General features: G+C 38.1%; 2 protein-coding genes, 1 long non-coding RNA gene and 1 pseudogene across 7 annotated transcripts; 3 read left to right on the forward strand and 1 right to left on the reverse strand.

Moving 5' to 3' along the window:
* Positions 1 to 3,254: 3,254 nt before the first annotated feature.
* Positions 3,255 to 5,755, forward strand: LOC111343601 (uncharacterized). 2 transcript variants are annotated; one of them, XM_022950780.2, is made up of 4 exons: positions 3,267 to 3,898; positions 4,467 to 4,546; positions 4,768 to 4,825; positions 5,323 to 5,755. In XM_022950780.2, the coding sequence occupies exons 1-3, from the start codon at positions 3,619 to 3,621 to the stop codon at positions 4,795 to 4,797; spliced, it is 390 nt and encodes a 129-aa protein (XP_022806515.1). In that variant the 5' UTR covers positions 3,267 to 3,618; the 3' UTR covers positions 4,798 to 4,825; positions 5,323 to 5,755. The 2 variants fall into 2 exon arrangements, with proteins under 2 accessions (XP_088612925.1, XP_022806515.1); XM_088756799.1 differs by lacking the exons at positions 4,768 to 4,825; positions 5,323 to 5,755 and having other exon boundaries at positions 3,255 to 3,898; positions 4,334 to 4,472.
* LOC148733040 (uncharacterized) lies at positions 4,559 to 10,446 on the reverse strand. The gene is made up of 2 exons (XR_015999937.1): positions 10,157 to 10,446; positions 4,559 to 5,457 (listed from the first exon to the last, which is right to left on the reverse strand). It is a non-coding gene; the product is annotated as an uncharacterized LOC148733040 (long non-coding RNA).
* On the forward strand, positions 9,518 to 21,065 carry LOC111343597 (ATP-dependent RNA helicase DHX58). 3 transcript variants are annotated; one of them, XM_088756723.1, is made up of 14 exons: positions 9,518 to 9,948; positions 12,488 to 12,562; positions 13,001 to 13,149; positions 13,570 to 13,819; positions 14,221 to 14,280; positions 14,599 to 14,667; positions 14,812 to 14,997; positions 15,627 to 16,006; positions 16,463 to 16,681; positions 16,761 to 17,781; positions 18,074 to 18,254; positions 18,779 to 18,923; positions 19,313 to 19,513; positions 19,927 to 21,065. In XM_088756723.1, the coding sequence occupies exons 1-14, from the start codon at positions 9,657 to 9,659 to the stop codon at positions 20,233 to 20,235; spliced, it is 3,537 nt and encodes a 1,178-aa protein (XP_088612849.1). In that variant the 5' UTR covers positions 9,518 to 9,656; the 3' UTR covers positions 20,236 to 21,065. The 3 variants fall into 3 exon arrangements, with proteins under 3 accessions (XP_088612849.1, XP_088612851.1, XP_088612850.1); XM_088756725.1 differs by having other exon boundaries at positions 9,569 to 9,948; positions 15,636 to 16,006; XM_088756724.1 differs by having other exon boundaries at positions 9,570 to 9,948; positions 14,602 to 14,667.
* A 128-nt stretch (positions 21,066 to 21,193) lies between these two features.
* LOC148733041 (uncharacterized) lies at positions 21,194 to 27,387 on the forward strand (annotated as a pseudogene). The gene is made up of 4 exons (XR_016000367.1): positions 21,194 to 21,872; positions 22,004 to 22,032; positions 22,987 to 23,661; positions 23,908 to 27,387. The product of XR_016000367.1 is annotated as an uncharacterized LOC148733041 (transcript).
* The last annotated feature ends 73 nt before the right edge of the window (positions 27,388 to 27,460 follow it).

Consider the following 27,460-nt stretch of genomic DNA (forward strand, 5'->3'; position numbering starts at 1 on the left):
TCGATTAGGCTGAGGAACTTGTGTCCGATATTGGTGCTGACGTTCTTGCTGAATGGAGGGTTGTACCAGAGGATGTTGCTTCGCTGCCTGTTCTTGCGTTTTGCAGTCGTGGTGGGTTCGTAGTGAAGGGTGTATTGGTATCCGGCTTCGTCAAGTGCTTTTTGGTACGGGGGGGCGGTTTTGTCGAATGAAGCTTTGTCTGATGAAAGGGATGAAAGTCGTTTGTTGATGCTGGCAGGTATGTTCTTTGTTCTTTATATATATATATATATATATATATATATATATATATAATAAAAACTACAAAGCAGGATTAACGAAATTTCGAGCAATCGAGCCCATGTTAACGAGAATGCGGTCATGCGAGCAGTTGCGAAAATTTTGCGAGCACGAGCAAGCGAGCACCCGTGTAATTTTTGCGAGCAATTGGAGCAAAGGCTAAATTTTGCGAGCACTTTTAAATTAAATGGGACCATTCCAAACCCCTAATGGATATTTTGTTGGCAGGAGTCACACCATTTAACATGGCAACGCGTATAAATCTCCAGTTTCAAAATAGCCTAAATCTGTTTCGATTTTTTTTCGCTCTGAATGCTTCACTCCTATATTTCTTCCCACAAATTTAACTTAATATTCATTTCTAATGACTTAACGACAACTTGCTCCTGCACAGAACGTTTCCTTTAAAGTTTTCGTTTGTTGTCATGAAACGGATTTGGTTACAGTTCGAAGCAAGAAATGCATTTAAGATACTGAACTGATTCTCTCTGTACTGGAGCCAAGTGAATCCTTGGTGGAATATATGTAGTACTAGAACGTACAACCTTTTAACAAGCTATTTCCTCTTTATAAAGATATGTCCAGTGAGGCCGTCAGGATTTCTCAAATTGGACTGTAATCGAAACAACTTCGCTTAACAATTCGCCGTAAATATCTAATGCAATATCATTTCGTTCAAGGCTTCGTGAATGCATTCCGTTCTTTCAAGTGTTTTCAGGAAATGCATATCATGGGAAGACTGGTAGATATCTCGATTTGCATGTGCGAGACGCATCCATGCCATCAGTGCCTTATCCGTCGGTACATTTCGACGCTTACAGTGTAGAGCTCATCTTGGTCACTGAATCGAAGAACAATAAACAGCTCTTACCTCACTTAGGTTACTGGTTCAGAGAGGTTTTCGTTCAATGTTGGATGGATTAGCTGGTTGCAAACAACGAGAACCCTTCGCAACGTCGACCCGAAACACGAAATGTGTGACAGTTAGGAAATAGTACCCAGACTCGACCGTGTTCCCGTCAGTTTTTTTTGTTTGTTTGTTTGTTTTGATAGGATATAGGGATTTACTGTTGGACATATTTTGACGTAAATATGGTGAATTGACTCTCGTTTTAGAAGGCGTCAACGACACAGCTTCCACGGCAGTTGCCACGTTTGGGCCTAAAAGTTTCATCCAGCTTGATTTATTCTTTAAAAATTTTCTTTGAAAGTGTCCAAGTTTCAGAACTTTAAGGGTTTTTTAATCTTTTCTTTTTAAATATTGGATTTCCTCACGAGTGCTGAATAAACTTAACTTGAACTCCTTCAAATCCCATTTGTTAAGGACATTAGCCAGAAGGCTAATTTTTTGATTGATTATTGATTAGTTCACTAATTTCAGAATGATCTTAGATAGCCACATAGTTACAATGCTTGTCTGTTTTTCTGTACTTCTATTGGTTTAGTAATTGGACCTTTCAGCGTCACCACGCGCATATAAAAGGCAAGTTTAGCGTCCCTTTAATCAGTTCTTCGTAAGTTTTGAATAGCCTTGGTAAACTTACGCCCTTTCGTTTTCTCAACCTCTGGCACAAACGGGACAGATATGTGAGTACCTTTGTAACTTTGTTTTTTCTTTTCCAGTCTTTTCAGTGTTGGGCGACAATATACAAACAAATATTGCAATGATCTCTATGGATTTAAGATTTAAAGGCCAAATTCGTGCCAATTTGCGAGTCAGTGAACGCCCGGCATTTAGATAGAACAATGGGCTGTTTATCAGCCACCAAAATTATTTTAATTTGTTTCGAAACTTTTGTTCTGTTTTACTTGTATTGTCAATCTCGTTATAGACGTTAGAACCCAGTATTTGACACGCGATTCTTTGATTATGTATTCCGCGGCTTTTCATTAGATTGATAGAACTTCGTTGTATTGTTGTTTCAGTTTACGATCGATCGTTCGATAGATTGATTGACTGTGAGAATAATCGTTATTTTCGTCATTGATTGTGGTTCGTGGTCGATTGCCTTTCAAGAATAAAGATTCGTGCAAACAGTCAACTTTGGTTCGTCATTTCCATCAGTAAAATAGTCCCAAACACCTCGTTAACCGCGTTTTGGAGCGACACGCCCTTTAACTTGAGAATTTAGATTTTGGTCGCCGTAAACGCTACACCATTACGTGTTTGCCCCGTTCTCTGTTAGTGATATCTAGTTTTTTATTGAGCAATTTTGCTATCCATGTGGTTTATTCGAGCAGGTTTCTCGAGACTCTTGAGCCCAAGCATCTAAAGGTAAGCTTTAAGAGTGCTGGCGTTTATTCCAAAAAGAGAAAAGTAATAATGAGAAGAAGAGGAAAAGAAACCTATCCCACATGTTTTCCCCTAAGATGGTACTACCCCAAAATAGAAGGGGGAAAATGGTAACAATATCTTCGCCTCATGAGTTGACGTCGTTTGAAGGGCTACTAACGCTGACCACAGGTTGACTCTGACAGAAGTATGGCGTGACAATTACATGTAACTCTGGCCATGAAATTATGTTAACCGCACTTACAACAACCCGTGGCTTACGTGTTCCAGTAAACGAGATCGTTGACTAACTGAAGTCCCAAAAATAGAAGACTGAAAGACAGAGAATAAAAGTGCTCAAAGTCAAATTCATTGTCAAACTTCATGCGAACGTTAAATAGAGAAAACCAAGTGATTCGTAAGTCATGAGTAATTAAATATTCACCTGTGTAGTAAAATGAATGTGTCTCGTTGGTTTTTGTCACGCAAACTTTATTGCTAATAATGCTCTTGCTGTTACGTCCAACGCAATATTAAGGATATCAATATCTCGTTTAGTCTTTGTTTTTATTTCAACGTCAAATGAGTAAGTTAAATTTAACCGTCTTGGGCTCGGCGAGCACGTCAACGACGCCGCCGAGAATTTTCTTAATTTTTTTGGAGGAGTGATAAGGGGTTTTTCCCTTTGAGTGAAAATAATAGAAACATTGAGGATGGAGGTAAAGCGTGTTGTGGCATATTCAGGAAATGTTCTTTTGAAAGTTTTGACGTATATATAGCAATAATACGGAGATGTAATTTTTATACTATGTAATACCATGCCTACAGGCGAGTTGTTAAAAATAACTCGTGACTTCCACGAACGATTGAAAACGAAACTTTTGTTAACGTCAGACTTGGGCCAGGCTGAGTCATAATCTTCCCGCGGGTAAAATACCGAGAGAAAATTACCGTGATTTCATCGGGAACTCGTCGGAAGATATATTTAAGTCTGCCTTAGCGGACTTCAGCCGCTTTTCCTTCATTTAAAGCGAGTGAAAAGCCATATTTTTTAACATCTTTTGGAAATGGACAGAGAGGAACGAGACCTCATCAACGAAAATATCACTCAACTTGTAGAGGATGTTATTCCAATAGACATGTTGCCTTACCTACCATGCCTGACAAAGAGTGATAAGGAGAAAATAAAATGCGAAGAGACTAATCATGGTTCCATGAGAGCTGCACAAGAATTGATAGATAGACTTGTTCGAAGACGAAATTCCTTTCGAGAGTTTATCACGGCGCTTTGTGAGACTGGATGCCGTCATTTAGCGGTACAGCTATGTCCATTACAATTTCACGAAGGTACGTGAATTTCAGCAATTATTCGTATAAATCTATATTTCGATTACATCTTTATATACATAAAGATATGCTGGACGAGCCTTATTAATGGCGAAAAAAATTCATTTTAAAAGCAGAAACTTGGATCAACTTGAAACTATTATTTAACCGCCTAAATCGCTCTGAATCGACTCAAAACCACACTCGCTTCAAAGAAATACACGACTAAAGCAAGGTAGGTTTAAAAAAAAAATCCCACAAGTTTCTGGTTCCTATTTGCCATCGTTTTTCGTCAACAATTCCTGATACACAGTACAAAAATATAATTGTAGAGATGTACACGTACATGACACCCGCACTACCAGAAGTGCAGTCAACCTAAAATGACCTAAGTTGCTGTAGCATACAAGATATCTTCTTTACTTTAGAAACCCTTTGCACTGTTTTATTTTCCAGTCTCTCACTATCTGGCGTCTCAAAACTTGTGTAATTACGAATTGCTTTGAATGGGACATTATCTTCTCTTTGCTGTGTAAAGGAACCACCTTATTGACATGAGCTGACTTGCTTTCGTTCCTTGATCGCACAGAAAATGAACAAGGGGATGTCATTAGGGATGCACGAGATGATAGAAATCAAGAAATTATCATAACAGATTTTCGTAATCAAGTAAGATATCACTCATGTAAAACTACATTTTATTGGTCATTCTCGTCATCCTTATATACTCGATCCTTAATTAACTTGTAAGGATATTTATTGGACCCAATGTTAAGAATGCTCTTAGATAGCAACTTGGCTGGAGGAAGGGGCAACAAAATATTTTACCTTGAGTTCGATTTTGGAATTTTTATTCAAAATAGATTCTGACGTTTTCTCATCTCCAACAGATTGCACTTGATGACGTCAATCACGCTTGACTAAACTAGAAGAAAAAACAATTCGGCGGTAAGTTGTGTGCATAAGGGTCTTCATGATAACGTGTCTTTATTAATACTAAGATAACATTGTATTCTCGTCAAGCTTCATTTAATCTGTTACCCAAGGCTTTTTTCCAAAACTGAACTTCCGTTTTCGGGTTCCACGCATGACCATCTTGACTGATTTAGTTATTTATCCACTATTTAAGCGAAAAAACATTTTCCCGGGCTCTTTAACTTGATTAAGCTTTCTTCGTGTTCTCTCAACATCCGAAGTGGTTTTATCACGTAATAGGGCCAAGAAAAAATACGCTCTATTACTTTTATGACATAATTAGCCACATGCGGGCTCTATAACGTGAGAAAGCATGCACTTGGAAACTAAATTTACCAATCATACGATGCGTACTTTGTTTATTATATATGTTATAAATGAACTTATTTCTAGGCATTTCCAGTTATAAAGTTAGGAAACACTTTAAGTCAAAATACTGTATAAGTTTTCGCTTTCTTTTTCATTTTCAGTAACCTCAAAAGTACACTTCCATGGGTCAGCGTTTTGCAAACAAAGTTCTGAGGAATCAGTGTTGCGTCTTAAACTCTGTGGGGAACGCAGTGTTGATGCGAGAGATACCAATTTGCTTGCTTCTGCGTATTCAGCTGCAATTGTTAATTGAAAAAAAGATATTTCAGATAAGCCACAATAGGAAACCGATCCATTTCAAGCTTACTATTAAGACATCACAAAGATAGTTTTAGCTGTTGTTGTAACGTAGGAGTACGTGCCTTTGAACATGTTACCTGTAAACGACAAGAAGAAAATATCTGATACCATATTGTTTTTTTTGTTTGTTTGTTTGTTTTTGCTGTTGTTTTTGCCGTTGTTTTTGCTTTCGAGTCATCTACGCTAACTGCGCAATTAATTATGTCACAACAATAAAAAAAATTCGTTTCTGAACGACTCTGTTCCCTCTGTGTTGCAACAGTGGAATCTCTCACAAACAAACTTTTGGTATAAACACAGTTTAGCAATATGGCGGGGCTAAATCTGATAACACTTTCTAAACTCTTATTGACTACTTCTGGGTAAAGTATTTTGAAATTCCACAGAATGTTTTCTTACAGATTATATACGGTTTTTGAAATAAAATTGCTTATGACATCTTCATTTGCAGTACAACAAGTTTGAGCAGTTTTTAAAAAGAGCGATAATTGTTCGTGAATAAAGATATTTTACTTACAAAAACATCAATAAATTAGCAGATATAAACATTGTGTTTGAATGTTCCATCACGGGTGTTTAAAAATTGAAATTGTTAGCATTACGAAATATCTGAACCGTGCAGACCAGACGAACTCCGTCGTTCACGAATGACTGCAACGGCACGGAAGACGTCGATTAAAAAATGAATTTCTACTTTTAGTTAGAATTTAGAAAATGGCTTCATGTGTTTGCCGTCTCATAGGGCGCCAGGCCTCAAACTCAACATAACGCATAAAAGTAGTGTTGAGTTCCAAATGTAAATTAAAATAATTTGCCGCCGCGGTTTCGCTTTGCAGACGACGCAAATTTTGGTGATTTCACGTTGTTGTTTTGCAAAGGACGGCTAAGAAATGTACAAAGTTTTAAAACGCACGTGCTGGGCTATTGTCCTGCCAATTAGATCTATTTTTTTTCCACGTTCTCGTAGCCGTAGCTGTCGTGGTTTGCTTAAAGTCCCTACTTTGCAGCAAGAACGCGCCCGCGCCGCTAAACTTAGTCCTATTAGAAATCTGAGCACATTCACAGGTCCTACAAGAGGAGCTGCTCCCTGTAATCAATACATGTCTTGATAGTAGGCGGTATATTATTTGTCCTGTTTCCCTCGTTCTCAAATGTTCTCAGTCCTAACCGAGAAAGGGACCGAATTATTTAGTTTGTCAACACTATTGTACGGCTGAAAGCCTTAAAGTAAATGGCACACTTCCTTAAATATTAAGGCATAGCCCGAGGTTTATTGGTTTCGTGTGATGACCAGAAAGTTCTCGATTCCATAACCTATTTTGTCAAGGGTTTATTTCAGTTTCTCTCATTTCATGGGATCGACTTACAAATAGACATGACACATCGAAACTGAAATAAAAGATTTCATGTTTACTTTGCATGACCACCCTTAGTACTTTTAAACTGAGAAGGATAAACGATTTTCTTAATTTACGCCAAAGAAAACTTGTAACAGGAGCCTATTTTCTATGTACATGTCTCTTACTTTCATATGCTTCAACTGTTTTTTTGTTCCAAATAATATGCTTGGATAGGAGTAATTATCGCAAGCGATTAGTTTTAGTTGGACGGCTAATCAGCACTTAGAAAATCACCTACCATGAACTAACCCGCTTTAGACAGAGAATGAAAAAGTAACAAATATTAGACAAAGCCGTTTCGAACTAAAAAGAGGCATGGTTCTCCTCCATCCTAGCATTAGCACTGCACTGATGAGGCCCAGAAGGCCGAAACAGTACTGTCTGCAGTTAGTTATATATATATATATATATATATAACTATATATATATATATATATATATATATATAACTATATATATATATATATCAAACAACAACAAATATATGAAACATATGTATGAACTGCGGTTATGAAACGTATATATGCACGATCCTTCGCAGTGAAGCACTATTTGAGCAATAGTGAAAATCAGACCTGAAAAAAATTTCAGGCCTGTACGGGATTCGAACCACTGACCTCTGCGATACTAGTGCAGCGCTCTACCAATTGAGCTAACAAGCCAACTGGGAGCAGGCCATCAAATTAATTCGACATAAACCCGTAGATGACAAATCAAACAACAACAAACATATGAAACATATGTATGAACTGCGGTTATGAAACGTATATATGCACGATCCTTCGCAGTACTTAGAAAATATATATATATATATCAACAAAGTTGAAATGATAAATTGGCCACCGTTACGATTATAAAAGCTGACGTTTCGAGCGTTAGCCTATTTACAATTTCAACTTTGTTGATATATTCAAATTATTTCGTTACCCCCACCGACGCAGCCCTAAACAGTTTCTTTATAAACTATCAGCTTTTATTCGTCATATATATAGTTTTGCTAAATCGGCCACTAGTCGTAGAGCTGGCGACGAGTAGAGTTTGGTCAGAGATTCGTTTTCGTGGGTATACATTATGTGTAGCAAAGCTAGATGTTAAAATCCTGGCTGTAAGACTGCAAAGATTAATCCTCCTGTCGACATTTATCCATAGAATATAAAATTTTTGCAACGACTATGCATCGAGATTTGTCTCTATTATTTGGCCGAAATGTCAAAAAGTAACTGAATTCTACTACATTTGCTTTTGTAGCTTCAATCATCTGGGAATCTATCCCCTTTGACTTAAAAAAGAAACTTTCTTATAATTGTCTCCAAAAGCAATACAAAATGTATCGTTTAAATACTCAATCTGTTTCCTGAGTGTAGTTTGCTTTTGTTTTTTACTGTTATTTAAATGTATATAATGTACATGTTTATGCCAATTAATTGACTGTGGCAGTGACCAACTCGAAAGCTTATGCTGCTTTGGTCACCGCGCACATTTTGCTTTTCACTACTTGTGTAATTTAGTACGCCTATGTCTCTCCTTTTTAATGTACTTTGATGTAGAAATAATTATTTATAAATAGTGCAATAATAAAGATTGGTTGAATGATTGATTGATCTGGCGAATTAGCCTCAGATTTGTTGTTTATATCGAGAAGCAAAGAGAAGAAACACATAATGTCAGACATGTAAACAACACTCAATCTGTACACATCTATATTTATATTTTCCCCCGTAGAAAATATGTAATGGTCGTTCCTAACCTTAAAAACAGTCACCTCATAAAGGTAAGAACTGTAAAGGAATGGAAGAAGTATAGGTCACTTATGGTATAGGAAAACTATCTACATTTGCATATCGAAACCGAATGAGAAAATAATTTAAAAAAACATCACATTGATCTAATGTTTATCAAGTAAAAATAGCTATATTCTCGAAACCTCTTTTCCATCTTGCCTCCAAAAGCAAGATAGCTATCGAAATACATCGAAAGGGGAAACGAAACTTTAATTTCTCTTCCCCTTCATTTCTTAGTTTTAGGGAGAAAAAGAGAGTCAAAATTTGTTCTTGTTTATTAGCATTGATAAAAATTGTCACACATAATGCAGTCAAAAATTAGCTTGTTGACGATGGGAAAAAGCCCTGTTATTCAAAATCTTGAAATTGATTTTGTAATGTATTATTCAACAGGTAATTCCTGTGAATATTGAGTTTATCTTAGAATTTTCTCTTTAACTTTCACAAGTATAGCAGTTTTTTCGACATTGATTCAACAGTATTTCGACATGTAACAACATTCGAACATAACGGATCGAAAATCAACCAAAACAGCTCGTATCGCGGTTTCCAGAGATTGACAGTTGATATTGATGAAATTCAACCTGGGAAAGTACCTTTACCGGTTGTAAGATGCGTTAATTGGAAGAAAGAAACATGGAACACTATATCCCTTGATTTTTCTAAGGCCAAGACTTTCGTAAAATAAAAGGAAATGTTTGATAAGCTTTTGCTAACCCCGAAACTCTGTTTATTTATACCCGAGAACAAAAATAAAAAGCGAAATTTAGACCTTGTTTACATGGCGTTTTCCGAGAATTTTGCTCGTGACTTCCGGGAATCTCCCGTTTTCTGCTGGGTCATGAATTTATTATGCAGAGATGATATAAATACAAAGCCCGATGAAGCGAAGAGTCATTCGCTCAAGCCGGAGTTTCGCGTTCAATTTTAATACTTTTCGACCGAGAAACAACAATGAGACCATACGCAAGATCTGACGAGAAAAAGATCTTGAATGAACGGCTGAAAGACTTTATGGAGGAAGTCATTCCAGTTGATTTGCTCCCATATTTGACTTGTCTACAGCAGACGGATAAAGAGGTCATTGAGGCTACACAGAACAACAAGGGACCAACAACGGCGAATCAAACTCTTGTTGATCGGCTGAAAAGACGGGACAAAGGCTTTTCGCAGTTTGTACGAGCCCTGAGGCAAACTGGAAACGAACACACTGCTTTGTTGGTTGATCCTTACTACCTTTACCCAAGTAAGCTAGTTCTTTGATCAGTATTGCTTTGATGTTATTCGAATTGATAATTGCATGACTACATTTTGTTTTGCCGAAGACTTTCCGGTCTAAACACGCTCTTTGCGCGACAGAATTAGGAGCTTTCAAGTCTAAAGTTGCCCTCTACGCTGCCGTTATAAACAGAATAAAACCGACGATTAATTCAGACTGTAAAAAATTATCTCACCGTTTCATTGCATCATAATTGCCTTTGTTTTTCCTTGTTTCGTCTTAGAAGGTCTATGATTGTTTTTTTACTCCAAAAAACGAGACTCAAAGTACCAATTTATGTTCACGCAGCCATATCCGCCATTATAAAGATCCTGAAACTGCCAATATTTATCGTTCTGACGCCGTTGTTCGGTCAGTTGCAAAAGATGAATAGACTCTGTACTTTGGACTGGACTCTGAACTCTGCACTGGATTATAAGCCCCTCTCGGTTAGCTCAATGGATAGAGTGCTGGACTGTTGTGCGGGAGGTCGAGGGTTCGAGCCCCGGCCGGACCAACACTCAAGGTCTTAAAATAACTGAGAAGAATATGCTTCCTTTCTGTAACATCAAGAAATGGTTAGATATTCGAGTCTTCTCGGATAGGGACGATTAAATGGAGGTCCCGTCTCCTGCAGGGTTAGGGGTAGGAGACGTTAAAATCCCACGCACGAGTATACTGTGTGATGGATGTCCTCCCCTGGGGTGGGTTGGGTGGGTGCTTACAGGGCCGTTCTGAAAACCACTTCTGTGTGAACGCACCCTGTCTAAAGATTATTATCTGTCTATCTATCTATCTATCTATCTATCTATCTCCGGCCTGGACCCTAGCCTTTTTTTTTATGTTGCTACATTTTATTTTATTTATAGTTGCATTAATTTGATTATTTTAAAGATAAATCCAGACCAAGGTCCAGTCTAGAGTTTATTCTAGCTGGCCAGGTTCTTGTTGAGTAGTTTGCAGCCGTTAAATTTAAATTGATCGTCATTTCATCGTGGCTTTACGAAGTGAACAATGAACGGAAAAAATTCAAGTCCGAAATAAAAACTTACCCTTATCGTATTATTTTATTGTTTCTTGCTTCACTGCAGTGGGTTTTGATGCAGTTATATCGTGTTTTTACTTTCGAATATTGTACGGTCTTGAAGGAGGTTGATTCCACTCAGTTTTCAGTTTATTTAAAGCTCATTATCTCCCTGCTGCATACGTGGACACAGGCTACTGGTGCAGCAGGTGCTTCGGGGAGGGTGGTCCTCTTCCAGAAGGCTTTTGATCTGATCGATCGTAACCTCCTCGTGCAAAAGATCTTTAGTCTGGCCATTCCTCGGGGCGTGGCTCTCTGGGTCGTCGATTTCCTTGTGCTAAGGCACCAGCGTGTCAAACTTTCATCTGACCGCTGCTCGGAATGGGGTCTAGTCCCCGCCGGTGTGCCTCAGGGCACCAAATTAGGGCTCTGGCTCTTTATCTTAATGATAAATGACCTGCGTGTAAACAACTTACATGCGTGGAAATACGTAGACGACACCACAATTGCGGAAATCGTACCAAGGGGAGGACAAGGTAACATCCAGAGCGCCGTCGATGTCGTGCAGGGCTGGTCCAACAACCAAAACATGCAGTTAAATGCGGACAAATTTTAAGAACTGATAGTTGATTTTAAGAGACGCAAAGATGTGTTCGATCTTGTAAGAGTAGGTGGAAAAGATCTATCCAAAGCTCAGTGAGTTCAAATTTTAGGGGTTACTATAGCTAACTATCCTAAGTGGAATTATCATGTAAAAGAATCTATTAAGAAGGCCAATAAGCGTTTGTATTTCTAACCCTCCTTAGGAGGGCCGGCGTCAGCCACAGAGACATCATTCAATTCTATTGCACTGCAATAAGGCCTGTTCTAGAACACTGCACTCCTGTTTTCCATCACAGCCTTCCTGAATACCTTAGCGATGACCTCGAACGTGTTCAGAAAAGAGCATTGTCTATAATAACGTCTTGTCAATCTTATAGTCAGTCCCTAGATAGTTTTGGACTCTGTTCCCTTCGTCACAGACGAGAAGACCTATTCTCTAAGCTCTTCACGAGTATTACGAGTACAAGTCACCACAGCCTCGCCCACCTCTTCCCCCACGCCACCAAAGATCATACAAGCTAAGAAGATCAAGAACTTTTCAGCTACCACGGTTTCGTGCGAACCGTTTAAACAACACTTTTATTCCGGTCATGTGCCAACGTATTAATGACAATCGCTAGTATCGAATAGATAATTTTACCCATTACTCTATAAATAGACTTTTGTATTGTAAATTGACCATATTGCAAATAGTTTTGATTCAGCCTTTGTGGCTGCGATTTATCTATGTTATCAAACTATCTGTTTATCTATCTATCTATCTATCTATCTAACTATCTATCTATCTATCTATCTATCTATCTATCTGTCTATCTCATGGGCAAAATGATTGGTTTCTCCTACATCGTTTAATTGTGTCTTTGTGTTTTGTAATTAAGCTACATATTTATCTGAACACAGTTGACGAAGGGGATGATGAGGTAGCTGTTCCAGATGGCTCGGGGATCGGTTATAAAAGGATTGGAACAGCAATTGGTAAGCTATCTGAATATATAGTAATATCTGCATTGATTGATAAAAGCACATAGAAGGATGTGCTTTTGTTAATGGGACGTAGGGAGAATAATACATGGAGGAAGGTCCGGCCTAAATGAAAGTAGAACTCCTCCCCCCCCCCCCACCCTTTCCCATCCTGATTGACCCCTGTTATACAATGTCACGTCACTAACCTAATTAAAATAATTGCACGTAGCGTATTTTAATTTGTTCATTTCGCAATAGAAAATAAATTAGTCCTTTATTAGTAAACTTCGTTACAGAAATACGGAGCGACTTTCTTTTTCTCGACGATGGACGCTCTTGCACAACTTGGTCTTTGCAACTACATCGTTGTGTCATAATGACTTACGGCTGAATTTAAAATTGTTTTTTTTTTGGTCCTGTGACCGCACATCTTGTTGGTTATTTTTTCAGATGTTATCATTAAAGGCAACCTATCATTAGAGACCAGTGGGGATGAGGAAGAGCCTGAAAGTTGTTCTGCAGATGAAGAATATTTGGCTGACCTTTACAAAGAACATTCGTCCCAGGAAAGCAAACAGATGCGCAGGGAACTGCAGAGGGTATGTGAATATTTGATAATAAAGTCTACAGAGGTGCACATCTAAAACTAGAATTGGTCTACAATGAAACCTGCTTTAAGTGGAAGATACAGCACCGTAGGTCTCAAATAGTTTTTTTCTGACATTAACAGTTAAATAAACCTTTGAAAAATTTACGCTTCTTGTTTCGAATTTTAACGTAGCTTCCTAACTTGAGGAAACATCATAACCATAATTTAAAACGAAATTGAGGAATCGCATTGCCAGACGCGAGTGAATAACTAGATCAGCCACTCCAGACTCTAAGCCTAGGTCAAACTTTGAACTTGTGGGTAGACATTTTAATTACGTATCAGTTGGACTGAAAATACGCTTTCTTCCCCAAACTTAACCTGACACTCTCGAATATGCTCAATTTTGATGGCTGTGTGTTTCTTTCAGTATCTTCCCCGAGGAGCTGTCTTTGTTCATACTGCTAAAGGTTCCATTATCACCACTATTCGCTTGTCAACAAAAGAAGCAGCCATAAAACTGTGGGATATGTACACTGAAGGAGAATTTCAAAAATCATTGCAACATGTTCTAGTGGACGACACTTTTAAGAAACATGAGTGGATACCAGAAAAACCGCTGAAACTGAACCTCAGTATATGTGAAGAGCGGTTTGTTCAAATTCAGAATAAACTAGCAGGTAATTAATAAAAAACACCGTAGAACTTTTCATTTTTCTTACTGCTGTCTTTTTTCCATTTTGTGGCAGTGCACATAGAATGCTAAAAGACGGAACACCTCGACGTTTAATTAACCTCCGGAAAGGGTGGTCACGAGTTTCGCTGTGTTTAATACACCTAGTTGAAAATACTTTTATTATCGTCTTTATGATTGCCACATAAGAACAGGGCTCCGGTTATCAAAATCTAGCATCTGGCTCAACTTATTAAGGGGTTATTTTTCCCTCACAACAATTTGAAAACAAAACAAACAAAGATTAGGAACAATTGCTATGTCGATTCGAATTAGTCATTTTGATTGTCTTAATGTACAAACAGAGTTGATATATTGAAGCAATTTATACTTGTCATTCTCTGGCAGAGATCGAGGAAGAGCAAGAGAGAGGGGAGAAAATGCGTAGCACCTTGTCAAGCAAGCCAGGTACACCTCAAATTCCAAGATATGGTGATTATTACTTTATTTGAACTGGATCATTAGATGTCAATAGGTTCATTAAATAATATAGATTTACGGTGAGATAGAACGTCTTGTTCGTTCTTTAACGGTTATCAAGAACATGTAAAATTGATTCAAATGACCATGCAGAAAATATAATGATATAACTGTGATAAATCCTATAGAGGGTACTATGACAAAAAAATTTACATCCTGTATTAATTAAATGAAAAGTCGATAATTGCTATTTGATTTATATCACAAGAAAACGTAAACTGTAGCTGTTTTTTGTTTTACTTTTAGAAGACAGTGCTACTGATGATGATGATGGATCTGTACCTGAGGTAGAGGAAGAAATCGAAATCCCACCCGGTAAGCTCTCATCACTTTGATATTAATCGGATTCAAGAACCAGAAAGAATTGAGCTTCGAAACTTAATCCTCCATTCAAGATTCAGAGTGATAAACTGATCCTATGTGATGCTACAATATGACCTATTTATTTATTTCTATAAGTGTATCTGGGAACCAAGGCCAACCCATTTAACGTATGTGAGTTGGAGCTCAGAGAATACCAGAAGGAGTTGGCAGCTCCAGCGCTGGAAGGCAAGAACACCATAATCTGTGCCCCAACAAATAGCGGAAAGACGTACGTGGCGATAGAAATAGCTAAGAACCATCTTGAGTTATTCAAAGCAGAGGGTAAGTTGCCTTTTTATATCATATATCACAATCGTCACGAGAGTTATCAGTCCATCACCCTGGTAAATTTTACATTTGATCATGAAAGGACTGTAAAGCAGTAAATTGACTTTTTATCAGCGGATTCAATTAAGTGTGGAATTCTGAGGGCGTATTAAGAGGTTTGTTACAATTTTTTTGTCCACATAGAGATAAATGAATTCACGCATAATGCATATGAGATAACAGATTCCTTCAATGGAATATCCAAAGTTCTATTTTTGTTCTCTTTGAAAGTTAAGTGTTATTCCAGCTGCACTGTCAACGATACCTCTAGCATTGTAATTTGGGTGAAGTGATTCCAATGCCTACTTATGCCGATCAAAGAGGTTATTTGCCGCAATCAGGACCGGAATAGGTCGGATCTCAGCCAAATACCGGCGCGAATTTCATTAATTGGACAGTACTAGGAATTAACAATCTGGGCCACGGATTGAAGATCAGGCCCTAAGGTTGTGTTCTTGAGCGAGACATCTATTCCTCTTCTTAGCATCAGAACTCTAAGTCACTTCATAATGTTGCAGAAATTGGGATAAGCACCGTCAATAAAGGGCTAAGTTTGCTTCTAACTTTTTCTTTTCATTCCTTAGCACCTACAGAGAGCAGTCGTAGAAAACGCCCAAAAGTCGTCTTTATTGTGAGCACTGTGAACCTTGTTTCTCAGCAAAAGGAGCGGTTTGAATTGTACCTGAGAGACAAGTATTCAGTGGCTGATATTTCTGGGGCAAACACAATGGAGATCCCACTTAAGTATCTTCTACAAAGCCATGACATCATTGTTTTGACTGCCCAAATACTTGTTAATGCTCTTAACAGTAAAACTAAAGAGGAGCAAGTGAATTTGGAAGATATCAGTCTTTTGCTATTTGACGAGTGCCACCATGCGCACAAGGAGCATTCCTACAACCGTATCATGGAAACGTATCTTGCCTTGAAAAAGCAGCCTCGAAAGCAAGGACCTTTGCCACAAGTAACTAAAACTTCATATTGTTTTTCGTGGCGTGTCTGAAAGCGTAGGGAAAGGTCTTCAAGCGAAGAGCCATAGCGCCTAAGTAAGCCACGAGCTATTTCCCAACTATCAAAAACCTTATTCTTAATATTCTGATCGCAGTGAACGGATAAAGTTATTTTTCTTTTATTGTCAAAAACCATAATGAAACTAAGTAATCTTTTAGCCAGTCGCAGCAATATCAAATGATGCAAGGGTCCAACGTGAGCTTAAAAAAGACGTGTTCACGACCGGATTGCGATTGTTGTCAGGTTTATATCAAATCGATGGCAACATGTACATGTATCTTTGAGACCGGGTTACTTTCCAATTGCAAAATTCAATGCAAATGTTTTGGCCGCTGAGCTGACTTCTGCTTTTATTTCTGGGAGATTAGTGCGATCTTTGGAATTTAATATTCTTTATTTTGATTTTTAGGTTGTTGGTTTTACTGCATCGCTTGGTACAGGAAAAGCTAAAAGTGTTCAGAAGGCAGAAGAACACATTCTTCTTGTTTCTGCTAACTTAGATGCAGAAGTTATTTCAACTGTGAGGAAAAATCAATCCGAACTAAAAAAGTTCGCAAACGTTCCTGAGCGAAATGTTCATCAAGTTTCAACGACTGGAAATGATCCATTTGAAAAGATTATTTCCCAGGTAATGAGGGGATTAGTTGTTAATCAGAAACAAGAGGGATAAGGTGAGCTTACCTCATCCTTTCCTTTTATTGTTTTAGGTTATGAAGAGAATCGAGGCCAAAGTGAAAGGAAGAAAAGGAGAGGAATCCACTTCTGTTCCTCAGGATGATAATAAGGCATGTCAGCAGTATCGTCAGTGGGTCGAGGAGCTCTCCAAAAGTGCTGTGGCAGATGCGGACCGCTACCTCATAACCTTTGCAGAACATCTCCGAGAGTATCACATCGCCTTGACAATCAACAAAAGCACCACTCTGAAAAATGCTAAGAAACGCCTTGAGAAATATTTCAAATCCTTGGATAGGGAAAAATTCCTACCCATTGACAAAACTTTGGAACGTCTGTTTCAGTGCGCAATGGAGTTGTTGGATAAAAATGTAGAAGAGCATGGTGAGCCCGAGAATCCATTTTTAATGAAACTAAAAGAATTGCTCCTACAGCACTACAAAGAGGTAACGCCCCAGAAACGCGAGAAAGTAGACCACTCCAGTAATGAAAAGGCTGACTTGGAGAATGACACAGCGAAAAAGTGCAATGATGGATGCATGGAAGGTGAGAGTTTGGAGGCAGGAGTTAGCAACCATGATTCTGAGAAGAGAAGGGAAGAAGATGCTAAAAGTGGAAAGGAAGATAAGGCAAATGGTGGCAATCCTGAAGAACATGCAAAAGTAGTAACAGCACAAGAGTACTCAACTCACGACAGGGAAGAAAGGGGTGAAAACGGGAATGGAAATGAAGAATCCGCAAAGGAAGGACTTGTTGCATGCAGTGTTGATGCAAATGACGCCATTGATCGTCAGAAAAATAACAAAGGTGAATCTGGGATAGCAAAGGACAACGAAAAGCCAAACCAAGAGGATGAAAAATTAGCAGAACACACGCTAGACGATGAATCTTCTAATAAAAGCAGAGGTGAATATAAAGACTGGATAGGGCCTAAAGGCATTTTGTTCACAAGAACACGAGAATCCACGTCAGCCCTGGAGGACTGGATTAAAGAAGATCAACAACTGAAAGCTGTTCTAAGGCCAGAGGCTCTTGTTGGCAGTGGAGATGGCAACAGTAAGTTTAATCGCTAATAATCTTTAAACTTCACATTCTAATTGCACCACTGAAAACTGCAGAAGAAATGCAACCACAACGTTAAATCTGTTTTCAGATGTCTACTTTTGCATTAGTGAAATTTTAAAAGTAAAGCTTATGGCTTTTCTTTGTCTGCTAAATGATTCTTAATGGCGTTTAATTACTTCCTTGTTTGCATAATGAGATTTCTAAAAGAAAAAGAATGAATATCTTTTTGGGGCAGGGAATAACATTTTTACAAGACAAGATGTTTTCTTTTCCTAAATCTTAGTTGGCATGACTCAGAATGAGCAGGAGCGAGTGCTCAGTCGATTCCACACCGGAGAGAAGAATCTTCTCCTAGCCACCAGTGTAGCAGAGGAAGGTTTAGACATTAGCGATTGTAACTTTGTCATCCGTTATGATATGATGGGCAACGAGATCTCCAGTGTGCAGTCTCGTGGCCGTGTCAGGTAAAATTCATTTGTTTATTGCTTGCATTCGTGTGCTTATTAAGTCTATAGATGCCGAAAGCTTTCTACAGATCTGCGCTGCCTGACTGAGGTTAGTTCCCTAGATTAAGGATCGAGAGGAATTCGTTTGATTCTTGACCGATGCCACAGTTTTTGTCCATCATCAAAACAGAGTTGCCCTCCACTTACGAATATACAATTAAAGATACTATGAAACTATCAGAACTGTCAACTGAAGGAAATCTGTAAGGTAAGCTGAGGGAATGGTTGATTTACCTGACATTGACTGGCACACAATAGAACCGGTTTGTTTTATTTTTAAGGATTTTACCGTGCTTTTATTTCCCGTTAGTTCACTAGATTCATGTTTGTAACGTTTCAGTTTCACGTGCCTCTGCAGTTGTCTTCTTTTGGCATATAAAGTAGATTTCTTATTTTCTTAAAGAACTTGGGTCTAGCATGGTCAAGGTCTCCTCTTGTTTTAGCTACAAGTTTTTTTTTCCTTATTTTTCTTCTTTTACCAGGGCGGATGAGGGTATGTATAGCGTGCTCGTCAGTGAAGATTCTGGAGCTTTGAAAAGGGAAAACACAAACCGTTTCCGAGAAACCCTCATGGTTGAAGCCCTTAGTAAAGTTCAAAACATTTCCACAAATGACTTTCAGAGGAAAGTAAGTACCGGAAAAACATTTGCTTTGTATTCTTACAATGCAAAATCCATTCAGGAGATAGTGAAATAGACGATTAGAGGGTTCCCTTTGCTTAACCCCTTTAGTGAAAGTAACAATTTCAAAGACTACGAGAGTTTTTCTTTTATTTCAGAAAGAGCGAAGGTCCGTGTCTTTCAGAAGAAGAGGGGACAGGGTAGGGGTTCCCTTGTACAAATGGCTGTCGAAACTAAATTGAGTGTCCACTGTATGGAATTATCTAATACTAGAAATAGCCATGGAAGAAATTTCCATTGACAAATATCCAAGAGTTTGGAGCTCAGTTTTGAATCTAATTAGTCCCTTGGCATCATTCCTGACTGAGTTTTTCGATTTATTTTCTATTTATGAAGGTGAAAGCTATACAGGATAAGAACTTTCGGGATCGCAAGCTAAAGAAGGGTGTAATGGCTTCGAAAAAGTCAAAGCCTGTTCCCGATGATGTCACCCTCCACTGCCGGAAGTGCAATGCAGCGGTTTGTCAGGCACATGATATCCGACGCGTAAGAGAAACCTACTACGTGATCATCAGCAGTGATGTCCGGGAATCTAAGGTAGACGCTCTTTCTCAGTTGACCGCAGCAGAGCATATCTATATGTTATTTGCTTTGTTTTCGTTTAATCTCATTTCCATGAGCCAACTCTAATCCTTTTGGTCATTGTTACGGTTTCAATAATTACACAAACTGCACCTAGTCTTTTGATGCTTGCACGCCTGCAAAACCTAAAGGAAAAGAAAAATAGTAGCATCACTGATTTAGAGAGCGGTACTTCTCACTTTAGGAGCGTCGTGGTTCTCAATCTAGTGCCAACTTTATGGATTGCCTTGAGTAAATGAGTTGTGCAGCCCCTTTTTATTTTCATTTTTTCCTTCGAAATTATTATTGGAATAGTAGAGCTGTCTAAAGAACCCTTCTAAATTTAAGTAGCTTACATGATAACGAACCTCTTGCTCTTATATTGGCAGGTGGTCCTGAAGAACTATCCAAGCCCCAAGAAAATTGATGATGTCGAGTTTAACAAGAAAATCTATTGCAAAGGATGTGGTCAAGACTGGGGCGTAACCGTTCGTATCAATGAGGTGGAGTGGTTGTGCATCAAGATCGCTAGCTTCGTTGTTCAGTTCCCAGGGCCAAATCCTCAGCGAATAATGAAAAAGAAGTGGAAAGATCTCCCTTTCGGCGTCGAAGAGGCAACCTTTGAAGAGCTCTGGCAACAAGCGGAACATGAGGAACAAGATTGTATCGAAGATGATCTCAGTGATTTGCTTGATTGACTTTGTCGCACTTTGCAGTGCATTGCTGATTGTTAACTGTCTAGGTGTCAGTTACTTCTCACAAATTTTGAATTTGCTGTTTAGTTGATGTGGTACGTTACCATAGGATAGGAAAGGAAAGTCCTGGTTTTTAGTTGGTGATCTAATTTTGTCGTAGAAATATTAGGCGGGACGTTAAGTGCAGTATTCATGATTAACTGTTGAAGTAATTATTGACTAAGGGGTTAGCCGCACCATAAAAGATGACAATGGTCCCGATCAGTTTTATCAGTTCAACTAAGGACGGTTCATTTGACACTTAAACTAAAAGCTAGGGTTTGATTTGGAGGCAATTAAATATAATTTAGGATCTTAAACTGAGAGAGTTTATTGTTTGTATCCCTTGTGTCACTGAAAAAAAGGTTCTTGGCTATTACTAAATAGCTCCTGCCAGATAATTAGTTCAAAGATGGAGACGACATGATACAACATTTTAAATAACGATCAACTATAGAGCTCAGACTGATGGAGTTGATACTCTCTTGCCCACATTAAGAGGGCTTTACTTAAGAGCAACTGGCCGTAAAAAAATCTTTTGATGTTATCAATAGTTGGAAAGTGGTACGGTCGCCAAAATCTGATCTGAAAGACAAAATAGAGTGTTTAATACGGACCTTGCGCACCGTAGTGATTTATTTTGGTCTTTGCCACTTCCTAGTATAGTAAATTAGGAATTTTGGTACGCATTATGGTTACTAAAGATGGTTTTAAGGGCTTGTTAATCATTGTTTACAATTTTTATTAATGTAATATATTGCTTATGGAAAATAAATTACGTTTTTTTGCTGTAATTAATTCTGCTGTCAACTAAATTTCCGTTTACTTCTGTAGAAATTTAAAAAAGCTATTGACACTTTGACCCACATTTTGATTAAAAGGGATAAGATAAGATCAGTAATCCTAAGCCCAGAAATGCGCATGTCAGGCTTATAAGTAGCTTCACTCGACAACTAACGACCAGTGTAACTACATTAAGAAAGTCTCAGGATGTTTGCACAGTTTGCACCAAGAATTCGACAGATCACGCTCACAAAAGAGCAGCTACAACGTTTAGTGAACACTTTAACGGAAACTAGAGACGATGTTCGTCGTCTCCTTGACAAAGAGTGTGCCACCTCAACCGAATGGCAAGATTTCCAGAAAGTCTTCGATCGAATTGACCAGTTAAACGCCTCTGCAATTCAGCTCAAAGAACGGGCGGAGAATAAACTGCACATAGTTTTTGTAGACTCCGTTGGCGCTGGAAAATCAACGTTGATAAAGTCTTTACTCGGAGAAAACATAATGCCTGTTACTTGAGCGGAAACCACTTTTTGCCACGTAGCGGTCACCGGGTCCACGCGACGATTGGACGGCCGTTCTAAGAAGCTCTGGTAAAGTTCGAGAGATTACCGAGTTTCGACAGCTTCTTCACGTTCTAAAAGCCAAAGAGCAGCGGGAGATTCTCGGTATTACCCCAGCCAGTGTTGTCGATGTGAAATGGCCGACAGTGCGGTGTAAGGCTCTCGTGGAGAATGTTGTTTTGTACGATACTCAGGGCATAGGCGAGCGCAAGGCTACAGATGATGTAGTGATCGAACTCTGCCAGTTTGAGAACCGTAAGTAAAATCTTACCCTTTCAAATCAGATTAACCCGGAAGCGAAACAAGGGTCTCAATTTACTGCCAAATTACCGTGTTCTGTGTTATCAAAAATGCAGACTAACCATTAGTCCATCCTCTCCTCATAGTACTGAAGCTAGAAGTCAGCGAGATTTATGTTTGAGACTGACAAACGCAACAATTCAAACCCCATAGCATTTTATGAACTTGTATTAGGGAGTTGAATGCAATTTTTTGCAACGAAGACTCTTTGATCTTTTATCGTATGACTGACGCCATACTGTATATTTTACTTTGACTGGTATATTTAAACCCAAGTTATAGTATGTTGTAGTATGTCTGATATATGTATACCTCTGCTCTCGGTTGAATATGTTTATGCTCGGCAAACCTGTGGTACATTTAAGATTAAATAACACAAGCGAAACTTCTGAGAGTTTTCTTGAGAGCTGAGTCGAACAGATGTCTGAGAAAACGTCCCAGGTTCATGTTTATGTTAATGAGATGAATATAATAATGCTCTAAAAAAAGAAACAACAACTTTGAGTTTAAATTTACAAGACATGTTTCGATATTCTCATGTCATCTTCAGTTGCAAATGAGCATTTAACTGTTGTACATTTGAATTTAAATTAAGGTACGTTACAAACTACGTGTCAGGGCTTACGTTACATTTAACAAATGGTAAACACCACAGCGTACACTATTGAGTTATGGATGCACGCGGGAGGTTGCTAAGCACAAAAGAAGCGTAAGAGTCGCTCGAGGCGATAGCCGAGAGCGACTCTAGCTTCTTGAGTGCTTAGCAAACCTCCCAAGTGCATCCATAACTCAATAGTGTACGCTGTGGTGTTTACCATTTGTTTTATAACATAACATTGATACATTGTTGCTAAAGAGTTCCCTTTTATCTAACAAATCTTACGCGACCAGAAAAAAAACAAACGCGCGCGGAAAAATAGTCTTTGCATTTGCTCCCGTCAGCAGCATACACCCATGGGCAAATGGGGGACGCTAAATTGACCAATCAGAGCACGCGCTTTACTTTGGTTATGTTATAATCAACTGTTTAACCTTCCCAAACCAACTTTGTTCATTCTTTTTGACGCAGAATGAAGCATTTACTTCAGATGAAAGAGAAACGGAAGGTTCTCGAGGTCTTAAGGAATTCGAACTCAACTTGGTTGAAGCAGCTAAAGGTGCATTAAAATTCGAGACACTCAAGTACGATATGCAGGCATTCATTGCAAAAGCAAAGGGTTTGTCAGGAAATCTGGGTAGAATAATGGAAAGCCGAAAGCAAAAGAGAATTCAGAGGCTCTCAAACCGGATGAACAAACTTACAGATGCCGAAAATAGCATCAAGTCGCACCTGTCTCAAGTATCAAGTGTCCTTGTAGGAGTAATGAGGCGCCTTCAGCGAGATCCGTGACAGTTGGCTGAGTTCAAGATGCAAATAGAACATGACATGAAAAACGGTTATTCTCCGGAAAACGCCTTAGATCAGTGCCGGGATGGTTTGAATCATAGATTCCAGGCACTGGTGGAAAAGGAAAGGGATCTAAAGGAACAGTTGGACTGCATTTGGAACTGCCTTTTTAAAGTGGCAGATGGGCCTGGCAGACTTTCTTTCCAAGTAAGGTAGCCCACGTGGAAAAGCGAGGATTTTTGGAGAGTTTTGAATATTAAGGAAATGACGTACACGGCTGCCTAACAAATCCTAGTTTGCCTTCCAAAATGGTGTGCTATGGTTTATTAGGAGCATTTATATTTGGTCAAAACGGAGGTAAGAAGTACTTCTAGGTGTCTTATAAACTTCCATTAGGACATAATCACATAAGACCAACCATGCACAGTACTTGAAGTTGCAGTTGGCTTTGCAATAACAAGGAAAAATCAATTAATTTGTTGAATTTCCAATTCGACTCTCTTTGTCAGATGAATTTCATGCACCCTCGTCACTAACGTTCTGGGTCTCAACATGAAATGATTTTTGCTCTTTTATCTCTCAAATTGCTTTTTATTTCTTCAGCTCTAATCTCAGCACTTGGTGGACCTGTTATCAATAGTGTAGTACCATCTACTGATTTGAGTGGATGGCTCAGATACTTTTGGCCCACAAGTCAAGCTGAGGTCACTGCGGTCCAGAATTTCTTCAAAACCAAAGTTAGGGAATTACACGAGGTGCGTATAATTTACTCAGCTTGATTTAAAGTCTCAAAGATTCATTCAATGTGTAAAGAGCGTTTTACAGTGAAAAATTTCAATAAAGGTTCAAGAGACAACATGAAAGTTCTTATATATATAAACGGGAAAGAATGCGAAGTAATTCCAAGTTGGGAAGTTACATGCTTACCTCGACTATCTAGCCTCTAAAAGGAGAGAGTTTGTTTTTCTATGTTAGATATAAAGAATTAAGTAAGGTTTCAATGAAATACATTTAATTAATAAATGGTTAACGCCACAGCGCACACTACTGAGTTATGGATGCACGCGGGAGGTTACTAAGCACAAAAGAAGCCTAAGAGTCGCGCGAGGCGATAGCCGAGGGCGACCTTTAGCTTCTTAAGTTCTTAGCAAACCACTCAAGGGCATCCTTAACTCTATAATGTACGCTTGGGTTTCAACCATTTGTTTTATAACAAAACATTGATACATTGTAGAAAAAGGGTTTCCTTTTATCTAACAAGTCTTACGTGACCAGAAAAAAAAATAAACAAGCGGAAACTAGTCTTTGCATTTGCTCACGTCATCAGCTATTTGTCCCAAAGACAGCAGTGCATTATGGTCCATGACCATACCTCTTCATATAATCCGGTTGTTTGTGGGATTCCCCTGGGTTCAGTTCTTGGACCTTTACTTTTTCTTTTATACATTAATGATCTTTTTCATGTCTCCAACCTTTTGTCTATCATTCTCTTTGCTGATGATACAAATATCTTTCTTCGTCATAATGACCTGGCTACCTTAGCAACCATTCTCAATGTAGAGCTCTCTCATGTTTCTTCTTGGTTTAATGATAACAAACTCACTGTTCACCCTGCCAAGTCTAAATTTCTCATTTTTCACCCTCGACGTAAAAAAATTAACTCCTCAGAAATAAATATATTTATAAATAATTCTCTCATCATGCGTGTGCAGGAACGGGATTATATTTAACAATATTTATGTATTGATGATCAACTAATTGAATACACCAACCCGAACCTTCTGAAATCCATTGTGCAATTTGATTTGATATGTGTGGCTTTGTTGATTGTAAAGAGTCTTCTATTTCTGTTTCATTTATTATTGTTTGAGGTACACTATTAAAATATGCTGCTTTTGTTTGAACTTCATTATCTCTAATATGCTTCGCAAAAGTGATCTTTAATGTCTCTATGAATATGAAACCTTTCATGATGGTTAATATATTCAGAAGGAATTTAATGATAGCCAATCTTGTGCTTACCATTTGAATTAATGGATCTTTATCATTTTTTATGTTTATTTCATATGATTTAGTGAACCTTTTAAAGCTTTGTTTGTCTCATTAACTCTTGTTCTTGGTAATGGAACAGGCTTCTTTGTTCTTGGTTTAGGCACTGGTATATAATCATCTCGAAATTCTATGGGTGGTTCAATAATGTTTTCTTCATAATCTTGTACCATCTTTCGAACATTATTTGGTGATGATGTAAATTTAATTTTCCTTGGTGCTGGTTTTGGTTGATATTTTGGAACAGATCTCAAATTCATTATAATATCAATGAGCTGGTCTTTTGTCAGATTTTGTAATTCGTTTTTATTCATATCTATATTAGATGTAGATAAATTTTATTCCATATTTCACTATACATAAATTTTCTTTAAGTGTTTTTCGATTTTTATTTTCCATATTTTCTAGACATGAATTTTCTTTAAGTGATTTGTGATTTTTATTTTCCATATTTTCTATACATGAATTTTCTTTAAGTGTTTTTTTATTTTTATTTTCCATATTTTCTATACATGAATTTTCTTTAATTGTTTTTAAAAATTTGAAAAACCGGTTTGAACCAGTTTTGTCCGCCATTTTGAATTTTTGATGAATCAGCAATTTTGGAATTCTTGGAATTTTTTAATAATTCAACAATTTTGAAAATTTTGTACAATTTTTTCCTGACTCATTATAAACATAGAAACATATCATTAGTCAGCGAATTGGAAGCATTTTGTATGTGTTTTTGTGAAGTGCGCACAGACCCTCATTTACTATACTACTAAAATTAAATGTTTGATCTAAGATCCAAAATGCTTTTCTTGACACATCAGATCTATGTAAGGGCGTTTTATTGGGTATCAAGTCTCGATAGTCCATTTGGTATTGAAGATTCTTCATAAACAATAGATTACTTTTGGGACTACGCCTTCGTTTTACAATAGGGGCAGTGTGGAAATCTTGGAGGTATTGTCCGTACTCCGGTCCGAGCCTAACACAGGACGAATGTTCTTATTTCAGTGCCTTTAGGCAAAATCTAAAGCAGTCTTAAAGGTTGAGTAAAGCTTTAATCGTCTTTAATTGTCAAATGAAATATCCGAAAGCTAACTCTAACCTTTAATGAATCTTTAATTGAACATAAGTTTAACTTTAGTAGCGCAAATCTTTCAGTATCCTTTAAGTGGTTTCTTTTTTGGCACAAAAGAGGGTGTTTCATTAAAATACATTTAAGTTTACTTTAAGGTGAGATTTAAATGAGTATAGCTGTTCTGACATCTTTAATTCATGCATTAAAGATAGTCTCATTGTAATCTGAACTGTCAACAGAAAATTCATCACAAATCAGCCAACACTTGCACTGATGAGCCAGAAGAGCAAATTTTGTTTTACGTGCAGCAACGTGAGCTCACAATTCTTTCTGGGGTCGAAACATCTTATTGAAAGCGACGGTTTCATTTTTGCATCTCCTTTAAAGAGCGCATGGAGTGCGATGACAAGTCAGGAAATGTTTTCTGCGCGCGCTTTAATGGCTTCGAATCACGTTCAACTTTCGAAAGGCATAAGCGGAAAGGTAACGGAAAGAAATTAACAGATACTTTCGTGGCGACTTCAAATTCCCGTGATTTCACGAAATTTCAAGTTCATCTGGCTATGAAGGTTAGTTAATTTGAATATAAAAAAAGTCATGTGTATGTATTGATACATACCTACATATATCTTTACGTCTTTAATTATTACATGAGAACATAACCGCTATTGAACGTTGCTTGAGACGATTAACATTGAAACTTCCTCGCACTCAGTCCCTGAAGATTTTTTGAGGTCGGAGTTGTCTACTGCCTGTGGGCATGGACGCCCCATTGAGAAAGTACCTTCGTAGATTATTGCGGCAAGTTTGTAATGTTTCTGGTTCATATTATTTGCCTTTGTTTTCTTATTTCGTGTGGCTTATTTCTTTCTCCGTATTAAATGTAAGGCTTACAATCTTTCTCCTTTCCAGGAATATTGATTAAAAAGCCTGAGGTTTGAATCCTCACATGCGTCCACCCAGAAGTTTGTCTTTCTGCTCTGCTATAAGAACGTTTGGTAGCGATGTTAAATAAATTGAGGTTTGAATCATCACAAA

This window comes from Stylophora pistillata, chromosome 4 (genome assembly GCF_964205215.1).
Source record: "Stylophora pistillata chromosome 4, jaStyPist1.2, whole genome shotgun sequence".
NCBI classification, from domain to species: domain Eukaryota; kingdom Metazoa; phylum Cnidaria; class Anthozoa; order Scleractinia; family Pocilloporidae; genus Stylophora; species Stylophora pistillata.

Coding starts and splice junctions, on each gene's coding strand:
- LOC111343597 (XM_088756723.1), top strand. CDS start 9,657: ATGAGACCATACGCAAGATCTGACGAGAAAAAGATCTTGAATGAACGG. Junction 14,998..15,626: donor TGAGTTATTCAAAGCAGAGG/GTAAGTTGCCTT, acceptor TTCATTCCTTAG/CACCTACAGAGAGCAGTCGT. Junction 18,255..18,778: donor CAGTCTCGTGGCCGTGTCAG/GTAAAATTCATT, acceptor TTCTTTTACCAG/GGCGGATGAGGGTATGTATA.
- LOC111343601 (XM_022950780.2), top strand. CDS start 3,619: ATGGACAGAGAGGAACGAGACCTCATCAACGAAAATATCACTCAACTT. Junction 3,899..4,466: donor TCCATTACAATTTCACGAAG/GTACGTGAATTT, acceptor TTGATCGCACAG/AAAATGAACAAGGGGATGTC. Junction 4,547..4,767: donor TAACAGATTTTCGTAATCAA/GTAAGATATCAC, acceptor CATCTCCAACAG/ATTGCACTTGATGACGTCAA.